This window comes from Apium graveolens, chromosome 3 (genome assembly GCF_009905375.1).
Source record: "Apium graveolens cultivar Ventura chromosome 3, ASM990537v1, whole genome shotgun sequence".
In the NCBI taxonomy this organism is placed as follows: Eukaryota; Viridiplantae; Streptophyta; class Magnoliopsida; order Apiales; family Apiaceae; genus Apium; species Apium graveolens.
In genome coordinates, this window is record NC_133649.1 from 94,140,812 (window position 1) to 94,157,960 (window position 17,149).

At 38.6% G+C, this 17,149-nt stretch overlaps 2 protein-coding genes across 5 annotated transcripts; one reads left to right on the forward strand and one right to left on the reverse strand.

Moving 5' to 3' along the window:
* Positions 1 to 10,494: 10,494 nt before the first annotated feature.
* On the forward strand, positions 10,495 to 13,503 carry LOC141712610 (putative protein phosphatase 2C 79). Of its 4 annotated transcripts, none has more exons than XM_074515611.1 (5): positions 10,495 to 10,735; positions 10,864 to 11,279; positions 11,365 to 11,738; positions 12,370 to 12,606; positions 13,139 to 13,503. In XM_074515611.1, the coding sequence occupies exons 2-5, from the start codon at positions 10,964 to 10,966 to the stop codon at positions 13,358 to 13,360; spliced, it is 1,149 nt and encodes a 382-aa protein (XP_074371712.1). In that variant the 5' UTR covers positions 10,495 to 10,735; positions 10,864 to 10,963; the 3' UTR covers positions 13,361 to 13,503. The 4 variants fall into 4 exon arrangements, with proteins under 4 accessions (XP_074371712.1, XP_074371711.1, XP_074371714.1 ...); XM_074515612.1 differs by having other exon boundaries at positions 10,497 to 10,735; positions 11,123 to 11,279; XM_074515610.1 differs by having other exon boundaries at positions 10,495 to 11,279.
* A 978-nt stretch (positions 13,504 to 14,481) lies between these two features.
* On the reverse strand, positions 14,482 to 15,463 carry LOC141712611 (uncharacterized protein At4g08330, chloroplastic-like). Its single transcript, XM_074515614.1, has one exon. It carries the CDS (start codon positions 15,208 to 15,210, stop codon positions 14,815 to 14,817), a length of 396 nt encoding a protein of 131 aa, XP_074371715.1. The 5' UTR covers positions 15,211 to 15,463; the 3' UTR covers positions 14,482 to 14,814.
* Between the last annotated feature and the right edge of the window lie 1,686 nt (positions 15,464 to 17,149).

Here is a 17,149-nt window from a genome sequence, read left to right on the forward strand (position 1 = left end):
TTGGAGGAGTTGAGGCTCATGTGCAAGAGCCAAGCGGTGTCTATCAAGACCTTGAAAAATCAAATTGGGAAAATTGCCAATGCCTTGCAGAATCGTCAACCTGGTTCACTACTTAGTGACACAAAAGTTCCAGGAAAGAAGGAAGGAAAAGAGCAGGTTAAGGCAATCACATTAGGGTCTGGGAAGGTTGAAAATCCCGAAAAATCTCAAGTTTCGGAAGATGAAGTTGTGGCTGAGGAAGAAGTGCAGAAGGAAGCAGAAGTGGAACCAAGGAAGACTACTACGGAACACACTCCTCCTGAGGGTAATACAGGGGAGAAACAGATCTATCCTCCACCTCCTTTTCCTAAGAGGCTGCAGAAGAAAAAACTGGATAAGCAGTTTGAGAAGTTTCTGGAGGTGTTCAAGAAACTTCATATCAACGTACCTTTCATTGAAGCTCTTGAACAGATGCCTAGTTATGCGAAGTTTATGAAAGGTATTCTCTCTCGAAAAGTGAAGCTTGATGACTTAGAGACAGTTGCTCTCACGGAGGAATGCAGTGTTGTGCTGCAAGAGAAGTTGCCTCTGAAGCTTAAAGATCCTGGAAGCTTCACTATTCCTTGGACCATTGGAAAAATGTTATTTGACAAATGTTTATGTGACTTGGGAGCTAGCATCAATTTGATGTCTTTTTCTATCTTCAAGAAGTTGGACTTACCTGATCCAAAGCCTACTTATATGTCCTTGCAGTTGGCCGATCATTCTATTACATATCCACGAGGCATTGTGGAGGATGTCTTGGTCAAGGTGCACAAACTCATCTTTCCTGCTGATTTTGTAATTCTTGATTTTGAGGAGGATAAGAAGATTCCCATAATCTTGGGAAGACCTTTCTTGGCTACTGGCCGAACCTTGATATATCTGTAGAAGGGTGAGCTCACCAGGCGAGTGCTGGATCAGGATGTAACTTTTAATGTGTTCAATGCCATGAAATTCCCTACAGAAAATAAGGAGTGCTTAAAGGTGGAGTTGGTCGATTCTGTGGTTACTTCAGAACTTGATCAATTGCTAAGGTCTGATGCCTTAGAAAATGCCTTGTTGGGGAATTCCGATAGTGAAATGATGAAGGTGATGAGTAATTACAATATCATCAGGAGCTGTATTCCGTACAGCAAAACAGGGGGGGATCTTGTGAGACTGTCATTCGATTGTTTATGGAGGCCACTATGGTGGAGAGAAGACAACAACTTGTGTCCTTTAAGCGGGATTCTTCTGGCCTACATTGTTTAAGGATGCGCATAACTTTGTTTTGAAGTGTGATCGATGCCAGCGGGTTGGTAATATGTCCAAGAGGGATGAGATGCCTCTTAATGTGCTTCTCAAGGTTGAAGTCTTCGATGTTTGGGGAATCGACTTCATGGGCCCGTTTGTCTTATCTTGCAATAATCAGTATATCTTGTTGGCGGTCGATTATGTGTCGAAATGGGTTGAAGTCAAGGCTTTGCCATTTTTTCTTAGGCAAGTAGCTGACCAGATTATCAAGAGATGTATTTCGTACAGCGAAACAAGGGGATCTTGCGAGACTGTCATTCGATTGTTTATGGGGGATCTTGAGTACAAAACATCAATCTAAAGCTTTACGGAGAGTTATAAAGTGTCATAAATGCCACTCAACAGCTCGCCTGAGTTGTACCACCAGCGTATCCCTGAGGTGCTGGACGTCCACCTGGCAAGTGGTCATAAGAATAACCAAGCCCTTTCGGATCAGGCTTACCACTGTACCACTCCTGCATACTCAAAAACGTCGAACTATCAATCTGGGCACTCGGAAGCTGCAGCTGCTTCCAAGTACTGCCTCATAGAAACCTCAATTTACCCTAATAACCATACCGAGATCCACATAATCTCCCTGAAGAATCCCCCACAATAACCGTGCACGCTCCACAGTAACATCATGCATGTGAGAAGATGGCATAATGTTGGCACATATAAAAGAATTCCATGCACATGCAAACCTCTTCATGCACGAGGCAGAGAAAGTGGCATACTCGTTCATGCCCTTCTTGAACTTCCAGTGAGTCTCTGGCACACACAACGTAGCAACTATCAAATTCAAGTCAAAATCCTCACCGGTCTTCGCATTCCAATCCTCCTGCTCAGGCTATCTCTCAGGCTGATTTATCACCCGACGAATGGCCTCCGCAATGTAATCCACAGTCAACCCCCTTACCATAGTAAAACCGTTCTTATCCGCCTTTGTATTCGCATAAAATTCGTGAACCACACTCATAGGTACCGCAGCTGGTGCTTCACAAAAAAATCCAACCCATCTCCACAATCATCTCCAGCAACTTATGATCCCTCCCCGATGGCAGAAAACCTCGCTCTTTGGCTATAGGCTTCGAAAGCAGCCTCGTATACTCCGACTCAACCTCCGGAGTTGAAAACCTAGGCCTCACACCCCCAATACTAGAAGAATCGGTGGTGTTGCTGCTAACTTGGGTTCATTGTCTTTTGGGTGCCATTGAGATTGAATAAGTTGAGAGAAAAGATGTGTGTATAAGAGAGATTTGTGTTTGAGAATTTGAGAAGTAATGGAGAAGTTTGTGTATAAGCCTGTGTATATATAGGAGATTAGGAATTAGTTATGGAAAAGAAGTGGGATTAATAGGAGTAATGGGGGTAATGGAATTGATTTGGAATGGAAATTATGGGAAGTGGAGGAGGAAAATTCGGGTATGAATTGATTTTGTGTTTAAATTCCTGATTTTCTAATTTCTTTTTTTTAGGTCTAGGAAGCCAGCGCGGCCGCCCCGCCTGGCAGCGCGGGTGCGCCGTGCTTCTGGAAAACCAGCGAGGCTGCCCCGCATACAAGCGGGCCGTGCTACTGGAGTTTCAGCGCGGGCGCGCCGTGCTACTGTAGTTGGCACTGAATTTTTTTCCTGTGGAGCTAGATCACAAAGCGTATTGGGCTGTGAAGAAGTTGAACCTTGATTTGGATGTAGATGGTAAGAAGAGAATGCTTCAGTTGAATGAACTTGACGAATTTCGGCTTCAAGCGTATGATAACAACAAAATGTACAAGGAGAAAGTCAAGAGGTGGCACGATAGGGGTCTAGTGCTCAAGACAACTACAGTAGCACGGTGCGCCTGCGCTGAGAAGCGGGGCGGCTGCGCTGTTTTTCCAGTAACTGGGCGCGCCCGCGCTGACTTGGCGCGTGGCCGCATTGTTTTTCCAGAAATTGGGCGCGCCCGCGCCGAGGTGGCGCACGCCCGCGCTGAGTCCCTGTTTCAGAAAAAAATATAAGTCAGTTTTTAAAGAAAAAATTGGGACTTTTAATATAAAATCAATTCCCACCCGAATTTTACTCTTCCACATCCCAAATTTCCCTCTCCAAATCAAACCCATTATTCCCATTATTTCCGTAATCAATTCCCACTTCTTTTCCATAACTAATTCTCTCCCAATCTCCTATATATACATACACTTATACACAAACTTCTACATCACTTCTCAAAACTCTCAAACGCACAATCTCTCTTAAAATCTTCTATTCTCTCAATCTCAATGGCACCAAAAAGACAGCGAACTCAAGTAAGCAGCAACACCACTGATTCTTCGAGTGCAGGTGGTGTGAGGCCTGGGTTTCAACTCCCGAGGCTGAGGCGGAGTATGTGAGGCTGCTTTCGAAGCCTATATCCAAGGAGCGTGGTTTTCTGCCATCGGGAAAAGATGGTAAGTTGTTGGAGATGATCTTGGAGATGGGCTGGGTTGTTTTTTGCGAGACACCCATTGCTGTGCCCATGAGTGTGGTGCGTGAATTTTATGCTAATGTTAAGGCGGAGAAGAATGGTTTCACGGTGGTAAGGGGGATGACGGTGGACTACAGTGCTGAGGCGATTCATAGGGTGATTGAGCAGCCCGAGAAGAAGGAGGAGCAGGAGAACTGGAATGAGAAAACTTCGAAGGAGTTTAACGTGGATTTGATTGTTGCTACCCTTTGTGTGCCTGAGAATCATTGGAAGTTAAAGAAGGGCACGAATAAGTATACCACGTTCCCTGCGTCGTGCATGAATAGGTTTGCACGTGCATGGAATTCTTTTATTTGTGCAAATATCATGTCATCTTCTCACGTGCATGAGATTACTGTGGAGCGTGCATGTTTATTGTGGGGTATTCTGCAGGGAGATTATGTGGATCTTGGGATGGTGATCCATCAGGGTATTTTGAGGTTCTTGCGAGGGAGTACTACGGGTTCGATACCCTATATGTCCATTGTGACGAAGTTGTGTATGGCGGTTGGTGTTCGTTGGCCCGCACATGAGCAGCTGCAACTCCCTAGTGCTCCGGTTGATAGTTCAACTCTGTTGAATATGGCAGAGTGGTATGTTGGGAAGCCCGATCCTAAGAGGCTTGGTTATTCTTATGACCATCTTCCAGGTGGAAGGCCAGCGAATCAGACTTTTGCTGGTGCGACTTCGCAGGCTCGTCGAGCAGCTTGGAGAGCTCAGTTGGGAGAGGAGGCTGGTCCTTCGGGATCGGAGCAGCAGCAAAATGAAGCACAGGGCAGTGCAGGTTTGAGTACGACGCAATATAGGCATCTAGCTAGGAGGATGGATGCGATGCATGACATCTATAGCAGGTTTGCACATGACCTCACCCAGGCATTGGGGACTGCTTTCATAGCCACAGGAATTGACATCCAGTGGCCAGTTTTCGGTGAGGACTCCAGTGCATCCACCTCCAGACACTCCTAACACTCCACTCCTTGAGGGTGATGATCCTGGTTCTGATTAGGTATACCTGATTCCTTGCTATTACCTTCACTAGGGATAGTGAATATTTTAAGTTTTGGGGGGTAGTAGTTAAGGATTTATATATTTTGTGTGAGTCGCATGTAGTTTGCATAGGCATGCTAGTTTAGTTCAGATAGTCGCATGTTTTCCATGTAGTAGTTTTTTATAGTTTTTATGATAGTTTGTTCATATAGTTTCATGCATTTGCATAATAACATGATCCTTTAGATGATTTTGCCGATTGATTTGTGATATTGATGTTAGTGTAGTGATGTCTTATTTAGTGATATTAAGCCTTATCGAGTTGATTTGCATGCTAGAGATAAATGTATTTCACTAAGTCTTATAGGTTGTTTGAGGGCTAGATCATGGTCATGGTTTATTTGTTTGTCGAGGTTTAATCGCTTGTTTATATGTACAATTTAGGATATTCTCTTAATGATAAAATAACATGGATATTTAAAAAATTGGAGAAATTTGGATTTCATTGCTAGTTGTTATGGCTAGGTGTCAAATGGCTAGTAGCCGGCTCATTTTATATGAGTCGTCTAGGGTTGAACGAGATGGAGCGAAACACACTCGTTCAGAAATTTGTGAAAAAAGAAAAGAAAAAAAGAAGAAAAAAACAAGAGAAAACAAGAAAAAAATATATGTTTATGCATAATTGATCACGAGTGGGCCCTTTAATACTCGAGTTATTAAGTTCTTAGGGGACTTTGTGCCTAGTGACCTAAGGCTTTTTATAGTCTGGGATCCACTAACTAACGCTCACTACATGGGTATTATTGTATAAGTATTTTGTGGACCTCATTCATTGCACGGTCAAATAAGCATATTTGTGTTGATTTTGTGTTGTGAATAAAAGCATGAATCCATGAAAACTCCGATTTAAGAATTGAAGTGTTAAAGTTATTTTGAGTCTAGCTTTTATTCTATTTATAATCTTGCGATTGCTTTGATGAGTAATACGTCATGATTATTGATCTAGTTGCGATAGTAAATCTGTAAGCATTTGCACACATGCACGTTTCTGGCTTGTGAGTTGATTTATGGGGCTTGATTGATCATTGTGCGAATAACTGCATTTGCTGAGATGTTGCTTGTTGATTGGTTTAGTTATTCTATGGGGATCGTTACATTCATGTAGTTTGCATTCATGCATTTTTTATTTCTTGTTCTTTGAGTCTGTTTATTCTTGAGGACAAGCATCGATTCAAGTTTGGGGGTATGTTGAGTGGCATTTATGACACTTTATAACGCTCAGTAAAGTTTTGGATTGATGTTTTGTACTCAAGTTGTTAGTGTTTTTAACGTGTTTTTGTAGTGTTTTTGCATTTCCGGCATTATTCAGGAATACGGGTACATTAACATTGTTTGGATGTTAATTTGGTGTTAGGATGGTGTCTAGAATAAAAGCTCGTGAAAAAGACCAGCTGAAACCAACAAGAAAAGAAGAAGTCAATAATTTTTCCAGAGAGACGGCACGCCCGCGCTGTGAAAGCTTACGGCCGCGCCAAGATGGCAGAATGTCAGCGCGCCCGTACAGGTCAAGCGCGCGGCCGCGCCGGGTCGGAAAAAGAAATCCTGTTTTTTATGGAATTTTGATCCAGAAGACTTCTACTCTGCATGGGTTGCTATATAAACACAACGTATGCTCATTTTTCATAACAAGACGTACCAGAGTTTAAGGAGAAAACGTAAGAAGACAGTAGAGCACAAATTAACCAAGGCGGAGAAGATCTAGTTTATTCTTGTGATTCTTTGTTTTAAGTTGTAACTTTGGATGCTAGTTTTCTTATTCGTAAACCTATACTCTTGTTTCATACTTGGTTTTATTAAGTATAAAGACTACGTTTATTATATCATGCTTTCATCTTGATGATGAGTCCGATTATGGGCTAATCATTATCGTGGGGTTCTAACGGATTTATTTATGAATTTCTTTAGTTAATTCGTTTCGATGCCTTAGTGTGTGGTGATTTTATGATAACCTAGTTTTGGTTTTGCTTATTCGTCTTATGAGCGTCACGAACTTATAAGATAGTGTGTTAATCTTTAATGAAGCGAAAGTGAATCTAAGGGTTTAGAACTTACCATGCTAGCATAGGTTCATGTATTTGTTATACATGATTCGTAGGTAATTTTAACCATCTTACTTGCCTTATGTAATCACGAGAGATAACTTGTGCATTAAACCGTTATGTTATCAAATTCTATAAACATATAGGGTCTCAATATAATTGGTGTCTATTCAGCTTCTATCTCTTTTATGGATGTCTGGTAGTATGGTATTCGTACAACGAAAGTTGGCGTTTATCAGTTTCGTGTTATCTGATTAGTGTCATTACCATTACATGCTAAGGTTAAGAATGAAAAAGCTATTGAATGAAGTATTTAATGAATTTAGAACCCCATGTTTGTGTCATATATTATTCAACTCTCTTAATATCTTAGTTTATGTTCTTTAGTATAATCTCTTAGTTAAGTGTAGTATAACAACCTCAAATTGTTATTCGTCTTAGCATTGGATAATAACCATACTAGTGTTGCATAGATACATTGATTGAAATTAACCTAAACCTATCCCCGTGGGAACGAATTAGAATTTATTCTATATTAGTTGCGATCGTGTATACTTGCATGAATATTAGCGTGTGTCCTAGCCCTAACACGAGAAGAGCGGCTTGGAGAGCTGAGTTGGGTGAGGTTGGTCCTTCACGGTCACAACAGCAGCATCAGCAGGAGGATGAAGCACATGATAGTGCTGGTTTGGGGTCAGCGCAGTATAGGCACTTGATGATGAGGATGGATGCGATGCATGACATCCATAGTAGGTTTGCACATGATCTCACCCAGGCGTTGGGGACTGTATTCAGAGCCACAGGAGTTGAGATCCAGTGGCCAGTATTCGGTGAGGACTCTGTGTACCCGCCTCCAAACATTCCTGACACTCCTGACACTCCACCTGTTGAGGGTGATGAGCCTGGTTCCTAGTAGGTATATCTGATTCCTTACTATTACCTTCACTGAGGACAATGTATATTTTAAGTTTAGGGGTGGTAGTTAAGGAATATATGTTATGTGAGTGTCCATATAGTTTGCATATTCATGATAGTTTAGTTCATATAATTGCATATTTGCCATGTAGTAGTTTTTTATTTTGCATGTTAGTTTGTTGCATATAATTGCATGCATTTGCATTATAACATGATCCCTTAAGTTTACTTTTCCGACTGATTTGTGATATTGATGCTAGTGTAGTGATGTCGTGTATAGTGATGTTAAGTCCTATCGAGTTGATTAGCTTGCTGGAAACAATAAAAATTTCTCTAAGTCTTATAGGTTACTTGAGTGCTAGATCATGGTCATGTTTTGTTGTTTGTCGAGGTTTAATCATTATTTATATTTAGAATTTAGGATATTCTCTTAATGACAACATAACATGGATATTTAAAAATTGTAGATTTTTTTTTTGGATTTCATTGCTAGTTGTTGTGGCTAGGTGTCAAATGGCTAGTAGCCAGCTCATTTTATATAAGTAGTCTAGGGTTGAGCGAGGTGGAGCGAAACGCACTCGTTCAGAAATCATGTGAAAAAAAGAAGAAAAAAAAAAGAAAAGAAAAAATTAAATTTGTTATGCATAATTGATTACGAGTGGGCTCTTTAATACTCGAGTTATTAAGTTCTTGGGGGACTTTGTGCCTAGTGACCTAAGGCTTTTATAGTCTGGGATCCACTAACCTAACGCTCGCTACATGGGTATTATTGCATAAGTCTTTTGTGGACCTCACTCATTGCACGGTCAAATAAGCATATTTGTGATTGTTTATGTGTTGTGAATAAAGCATGAATCTATATAATAACTCTGATATAAGAATTGAAGTGTTATAAGTCATTTTGAGTTTAGGTTTTATTTTATTTATAACCTTGTGATTGCCTTGATGAGTAGTGAGTCATGATTATTGATCTAGTTGCGATAGTATATCTTTTAAGCATCTGCACACACGCACGTTTCTGGCTTATAAGTTGATTTGTGGGATTTGATTGATCTTTCTGCGAATAACTGCATTTGTTGAGATGTTGCTCATTGGTTGGTTTAGTTATTCTCAGGGGATCGTTGCATTCATGTAGCTTGCATTCATGCATTTTTATTTCTTATTCTTTGAGTTTGTTTATGCTTGAGGACAAGCATCGGTTCAAGTTTGGGGGTGTGTTAAGTGGTATTTATGTCCACTTAGAATACTCTATAAAGGCTTGGATTGGTGTTTTGTACTCAAGTTATTTATGTTTTTGATGTGGTTTTTAGTGTTTTTGCATTTCAGGCATATAATAGGGATCAAGGTGATTTAGCATTGCTTTGATGCTAAAATGGTGTTAGGAAGGAGTGAGATCGCTCATACAAAAGCCATCGAGAATCAGCAAATGATGGCAATTTCAGTTTTTCCAGAAGGACGGCGCGCTCGCGCCAGAGAAGCAGAATGTCAGCGCGTCCGCTGGTGACGCGTGCGGCCGCGCCAGGTCGGGTTTCAAGAATCCTGTTTTGAATAGAAGATTGATTTCTGGACTTCTCTACTGATCAGGGCTTCTATATAAAGATAACTTAAGATCGTTTTTCATAACAAGACGTACCAGAGCTTAAGGAGAAGACGTAAGAAGACCGTATAGCACAATTCAACCAAGGCGAAGAATATCTAGTTTATTCTTGCGATTCTTTGTTCTAAGTTGTAATCTTGGATGCTCGTTTCTTATTTGATGAACCTATACTCTTGTTTAACGTACTTTGATTATTATTCAGTATTTATAAAGACTTAGTTTATTATACCATGCTTTCATCGGAACCCACGGTGATGATAAGTTCGGTTATGGGCTAATCGTTATCATGGGGTTCTAACGGATTTACTTATGAATTTCTTTAGTTAAATTATTTTGATGTCTTAGTGTGTGGTGATTGTATGATGTCCTAGTATTGGTTGTGCTTATTCGTCTTATGAGCGTCGCGAACTTATAAGATAGCGTGTTAATCTCTAATGAAACGACAGTGAATTTAGAGGTTTAGAACTTGCCATGCTAGCATAGGTTCATGTATTGATATGCATGATTCGCAGGTAATTTTAACCATCTTATTTTCCCTTTGTAATCATGATAGATAACTTGCACAATAAACCATTATGTTGTCAAATTATATAGACATATAGGGTCTCAATATAATTTGTGTCTATTCAGTTTCTATCTCTTTTGTGGATGTCTGGTAGTAGGGTATTCGTACAACGAAAGTTGGCGTTTACTAGTTTCGTGTTGTCTGATTAGTGTCATCACGATTGCATGCTAAGGTTAAAAACAAGAAGGCTATTGAATGAAGTAGTAATGAAGTTAAAATCCCATGTTGGTGTTATATAAGTAAATCAACCTTTTAATCTTTTAGTTAATTGCATGTTAGTTAATAATCTTAGTTATAAACAATCTCAATTTGTTATTCGTTTTAGCATTAAATAATAACCATACCATTGTTGCATAAGTGCATTGATTGAAATTAACCTAAACCAGTCTCTGTGGGAACAAACTAGAAACAATTTTATATTACTTGCAATTGCGTATATTTGCGTGAATATTAGCATATATTTTTGTCCTAAATACCCCTCCTTAAACTTGGATCGACTCGATAAATTTAATGACTATATTTTTCTATTCAAACTCAATCTCAATTTTTTAAAAGAGTCCGGTCAAGTATGAACGGTTCGTTAAACGAGCGATTGAGATATGAATATCAACAAGCACGGAAGAAAAAGAAACTATAGCAAAAAAGAAACGAAAAGCAGAAGAGGAAGACGTATACATACACATATACACACAGATGAACAAATTGATCCCATAGATTTTCAGATCCAGCTAGCCATCCTTTTCTTCTCATTTGGGTCAAGTACCAACCACCTCGTCTTACAACTATTGTTTTCCTAGGGTAATTTATCTTGTTACATTTCTATTTTTTTTTATTCAAGCTGTAATTTTTTAATTTCTTGCACATGTTACAACTGTTTAATTGTTTTATTCAATAATTTTGTGTTACTGATTCATATATTAAATTAGGGCAAAAGGGTTATTAATCTTTGATTAGGGTTGATTTGGTGTTTACATCCATTCTTGGATGGTGTTGCATTTATGTTAAGGCCTGTTTTATAATGAGGGGATGTTATCTACGTTGATTAAGTTTTTCAAGTCTTGTTGGCTTTCGTCGTCTTCGGATAGTAATGTGAGGTCAGACACTGTTGGTAAACAAGATGGGCTTCTTTGGTATAAGGATAAAGGGCAGCATTTGATTGGTGATTATTCGATGGCTGTTGTTCAGGCTAATAATTTGCTTGAGGATCAGTCTCAAATTGAGTCTGGGAGTTTGAGTTTACGTGAGACGGGGCCGTTTGGGACTTTTGTTGGAGTTTATGATGGTCATGGTGGACCTGAGACGTCGCGGTACATTAATGATCATCTTTTTCTGAATCTTAGAAGTAAGCAAAGTGGAAGTTGTTGAAGTTTTGTTGATTATTGGGAAATTGGATTTGTGTTGAGTTATTTGGTATGTGTGTTTTGCAGGGATTACTGCAGAGGAAGGGTCGGGAACAATGTCTGTGGATATTTTACGAAGAGCGTATGAAGCAACAGAAGAGGGGTTTTTGTCTATTGTTGCTAGGCAGTGGCCAATGAAACCACAGTTAGCTGCTGTTGGATCTTGCTGCCTTGCTGGTTTGATCTGTAATGGAACACTGTATATTGCCAACCTTGGTGATTCTCGTGCTGTTCTTGGAAGGACTGTGAGGGCGACTGGAGAGGTTCTTGCAATTCAGCTTTCAGCGGAACATAATGCGAGCATAGAGTCTGTTAGGCAGGAGTTGCATTCTCTGCACCCAGATGACTCTCAGATTGTTGTCTTAAGGCATAATGTATGGCGCGTTAAGGGTCTAATACAGGTAAAGTTTTTGCACAATACCTTTAAGACTCCTATACTCGGAATGAATGTGATTCTGATTCTTCCCATGATATGGCTTTTTAATATGACCCAGCAAATTAATTATTCATGACGGTAAGTATTACCTTTACATTGCGGGTGAGTACATGTAATCATTTTTTGGCTGCAAAATTGAATTTAATATTTGTTTTAATCCGTTTGCTATTGATAGCTAACCAATATATACTTCATCTTATGCAGTTAACTTTTTGTCTGGTTTAGTGGATGTCAGATGATTGATTCGCAATCATCTATCTTTTTTCGTGTTTCTTTCATAGAATTTTATCATGTATAATTATGTTTTGTACATAATGGCATACAGTTTATTCATAATGCAGTTTAAATTGAAGTACTAATTATTGAAGTTGATGAGCCTGTATGGTCTCTTGATTATTTATATTATACCTGGCTCTGAGCAATCATGTTAGCATATGTAAACAAACATTCATAAATCACAGCTGTGCTTTTGCTGATGTAAATTGTTAAATACTCATGGGCCGCAATTTTTGTGTAGTTGCCATACCCAAAAATTTGAATTCTGAGCGACTTTATGTATTTAGTGTCTCTCTTATTGTTTGAAATTGTCTTTGCAGATTTCTAGATCTATCGGTGATGTATATCTGAAAAAGGCCGAGTATAATAGGGAGCCTTTGTATGCTAAGTTTCGCCTTCGCGATCCTATAAGGAGGCCCATATTGAGCTCTGATCCTGCGATATCAGTGCACGAGCTTGGACCACAGGATCAGTTTCTCATCTTTGCTTCTGATGGTCTCTGGGAGCACCTTACCAATCAGGAGGCAGTTGATATAGTACAGAACAATCCTCGTAATGTAAGTTCTTGGATTTTATATTTTAACAAACCAATCTATGCAGAATATCTTACAATTGTAATATGTTTTCATATATACATAATTGAAAAAAGTGTCCCCTCGGTAGCCATTCATCTGTTATCTACAATGGTCACATGGTCTATTTTTATCTTTTGGCTCCCTCTACGGTATGTCGAGGATTCGAACCTTGTCAAAGACGAGATGGGATTGTGGAAGTGTGCTTATCTATTAAAAAATAAGTCATCTGTTATCTGATTATGTTACGCACAGTTGCTTAGGATGTGTATCGTCATATCATGTTGATAATGTTGTTTCATTTCAGAAACTCTATGTAATCAGTTAACTTTTTCATAAAAGTAATTTTGAACTTCACTCTTGACTTGACCACACTTGTAACTTTATATTTTTTTTGCCAAAATTCTTCAAGGTCCTTTTCATGTAACTTTCTGTATGATAACATGTTAACGCTCAGTTCGACTGCCTAGTAGAATTAAGAAAAAAGTAGAAAACTGACATGATTCTGTTAATGTAGGGAATTGCCCGAAGGCTTGTGAAATCTGCCTTGCAGGAAGCAGCAAAGAAAAGGGAAATGCGTTACTCTGATTTAAAAAAGGTCGCTCGCGGGGTTAGGCGGCATTTCCATGATGATATCACAGTTGTAGTTGTCTTTCTGGATTATAATCTTGTGAGCAAAGCGAGCTTGCTGAGAGGCCCTACCGTATCTCTTCGAGCAGCTAGTGTAAACCAGCGGTAAATCTAAACACCATTTCCAACATCTGCAGAAACTGGTAACACCTGAGATTTTCTTTGTTGTATCAAATACAGTATCCTTTTCGGATCGTTTCTGAAACCATCTGGTTGACCAAAGAGATATAGGTGGCAAAGCTTAAAGTTAAATGTGGGTTTAACTTTTAAAGAAACAGTTAAGATACTAAAGCAAGAATCAGTATAGACTATAGGCGAGCGCTCAAAGTGACTGTAGATCATTGAGGCTTATTTTTCCCTTCCTTTTCTTTCTAACTCTTTATTTCTCTATAAAGAAAAAAAACTAGCCCTCAAAAAACTTTTTTAACCCTTCTAATCTTTCAAGTGTTGTCTCAACAGTTATGCAAATATTGTAAACCATTAATTAGTAATATGTATTAGCAGCCCTTTTTATCATCTCACACCTTTATATGTTATGATATTATTGTTATAGATAGTGGTTATTACATATGCCCCAAGTAAATGTGATAAACAACTATGTTAAAAAAAAATTATCCATGCATCGGATCTCTCGCATGTTACTGGTCCTTGGCGTGTCAGCTGTACTAGTTCTCCAGTTTGCATAAACGTACACAACATACAACTTAGTACTTGAACATGAAAATAGGAAATTGCAGCAAGTTGCAATTGTGACCATTTCTGCTAGACAGTCTTGAGTTTGATTTTGACAAGATTGTTGTGGATCCTAATTTGGAATTAAATATGTTGGTTAGCCTTGTCGAGGACAAAACTATACAGCAGCTGCAGTTTTGAGAAGTGCGTCTGTATGTGTTGACTTGCGGAGCTGAACAGTTGAACACATGACTGCCAAGAGGCAGTTGTCAGAGATCCGAGTCCTAGATTTTGGCACAAGAACCTTGACAATGGAAGGAGCAATGGATGCATTACTGGTACATAGAAGCTTTAAGCTTTCTTTCCAACCTTCGTAAAGAGACTATTTTGATGTCTGACCTATCTGTTAAACTCCTAACCATCTGCACTAGCATGCAAAACAATTGCAACAGCCAATATATGCAAGTTCAACATACAAAAAATCGATGATGCATCAACGAGTCATCGAATCCAATACACACATAAAAAATCGTACAATATCTGAGAATACCAAATCAAGAAGATAAGATAAAATTATTATTATTATTATTAACAAATTAAATATAAAATATACTATAACTTAATCATTTCACGGAAACATAATCAAAGGTCCAAACATTGCATTACATAAAGTATAAAAAAGTCATATAAAATTAATTTATATGTTCCGAAATGATACTTAAAAAAACACACAAAATCATAAAATTCTGATCATAACACCAACTTACAAACCCGAACTATGATAGTATATTACATCATAATGTACCATACACATAAGAATGACACACCAATAACAAAAACACTTCCGTAACTCGAATAAATTAAATACTTTCCGCGAATGATTGAGCACGTTCACGTCTGGGGAGTAATCCTCAAAGCCTTTTTCTTAAACCTATATCTAGAAGCCCTGGGAATGACCTGACTAGGCCCAAAATGAAACTGACCAGGGCTATCAGTCAACGGTGGGCCATCATCATAAACATAACCAACAAGAAACCCACAACTATTACACAAAATCCTGGTCCTTTTTCTTTGAATACCCCAATAATCAATGGTCTCGAAAAAGGGTCGGATCTTGTCCTCGGTTTTCAACCGGAACTTGGAAGAATCGATGGCGGAGAAAGAAAGAGTGCCTTTATTGCCTGCATCGAAATAAGTGTCGGGAGGGTATAAATGGAAAGTGTTTAGATTGAGATTGGATCCACATTGAGTGCAGCTGTAGATTGATGAAGATGTTGTGTAAGCCATTTGTTTGTTTGGAGGGGTTTGATTGTACTTTGGGTTGGGTTTGTGTGGGTATTTATATTTGTTGTGGTTGGAGATGTGGTGGTCTAACGTCAACTTAACTTATTTCTAAAACCGTGTTCCCCTGGAAGGTTCTAAACATGTTTAGCGTACCTGTTTGGAAGTAAATTTGATTAGCTATTTTCCTCTCTCTCTCTCTTTTTTCTTTTTTTTTGCTAAGCAATGAGCTCTTTTGTTTTTTCTTAACAGACAAATTCGCTCTTTCTTTGAGATTGCATATCTTTGTATTGGGCTTAAAAATATAATTATGCAGGGACGTAACCCGGATTTTTTTTGAAGTGGCTACATTTTTAAATAAAAGTTTTAATACGAAACTGAAGGTAACATTCTAGATTTTCAAGAACAATACAAGCTCGTTGAGATTCTGGGGAGGACTAAGAGCCCCTAAAAACTAGAAAAGATGAAGATTGTATTCGTACCAAGTATTAACATTCCACCCTTTAGGGGAAGTGTTAATCATATAGACAAAGAGTAAGAGCCAAAGTTACAGCCAGACACAGCAAAAGAAATAAGTTCTGATATGCTAAAGTCTGATATGCCAGCTCAGGTCCAGCACATGACGACAGCTCAGGTCCAGCACAACACAGTTCAGCAAAAATTAGTTACAAATTAGTGGTTCACAATAAATCTTGTGTCAGATATATAAGTCAGTCAGAGAGAGAGAAAAAGATAAGCGTTGTAAAAATAAACTTGTTCATTATTAAATAATATCTTCTTCTTCTTCTTCTTCATGATTGCTGTATGCTTCATTTCTACATCTTAAACTCCATTAATGGAGTTTCATTTACGAAAGTGACATGGTATCAGAGCTAGCTATATAATATCATCAGCTAGATAAATACATATATATGTACTCATACGCATCTGCTCTTCGATCAAACTCATCAAATCAAAGTAATCGAACATCTACAATGGCGAATAATACAGTCATTGATATAAATCATTCGTATTATCTCAGTTCATCTGATCATCCAGGCTTATCTTTGGTTACAGAGTTGTTAAACAACCAAAACTATCACCACTGGAGTCGTTCGGTTACGATCGCACTATCTGCAAAATTAAAGCTTGATGGAACACAACCAAAACCTGCAAATAACTCTCCTCAGTTGAGTTTGTGGATGAGAAGCAATGATCTAGTTATATCATGGCTTCTCAATTCCATTTCATCAGAAATTCGCAAAAGTGTTGTTTATCTCACCACTGCAAAGCAAATCTAGGATGATCTTTCTGCAAGGTACTCTCAGAGTAATGTTCCTCGTCTGTTTCAACTTCGAAAAGATCTAGCATCTCTAAGTCAAGGTACGAAATCAATAACTACCTATTTTACCACATTTCGAAACATGATTGATGAACTTGATAATCTATCACCAATACCTAAGTGTGTTTGTACTGCTACTTATTTGTGCTTGTGGAAATGCTCAAAAATTGTTTAAGTATGAGAAATTAACTAAGTTGAGTCAGTTTTTTATGGGATTAAGTGAGCAGTTTACATCTGTTAGAGGTCAGATTCTACTCATGAATCCACTACCTGATATTAGTCAAGCTTATTCAATGTTGCTGCAAGAGGAAAATCAGAGAGACTACTCTAGTAATGTGATTGTTGTTCCTGAAAACATTGTTATGAATGCAAAACTGCACACTAGCTTTAAGCCAAAGCAAGTCAAGAAATTCACAGATCCAAGTGTGATGTGTGACTACTGTAAGATGCAAGGTCATGTGAAGGATAAGTGTTTTGCACTTTATGGATATCCTGATTGGCATAGATTGTATGGTCAACCAAAACCAAAGGTCAAATCAGCACAAAGAAAGTTTAATTCTAATGCCGTCACAACTACTGATGTTGAACAATCTGAAACTGCTGCTGTTACTGGTACAAACAAGG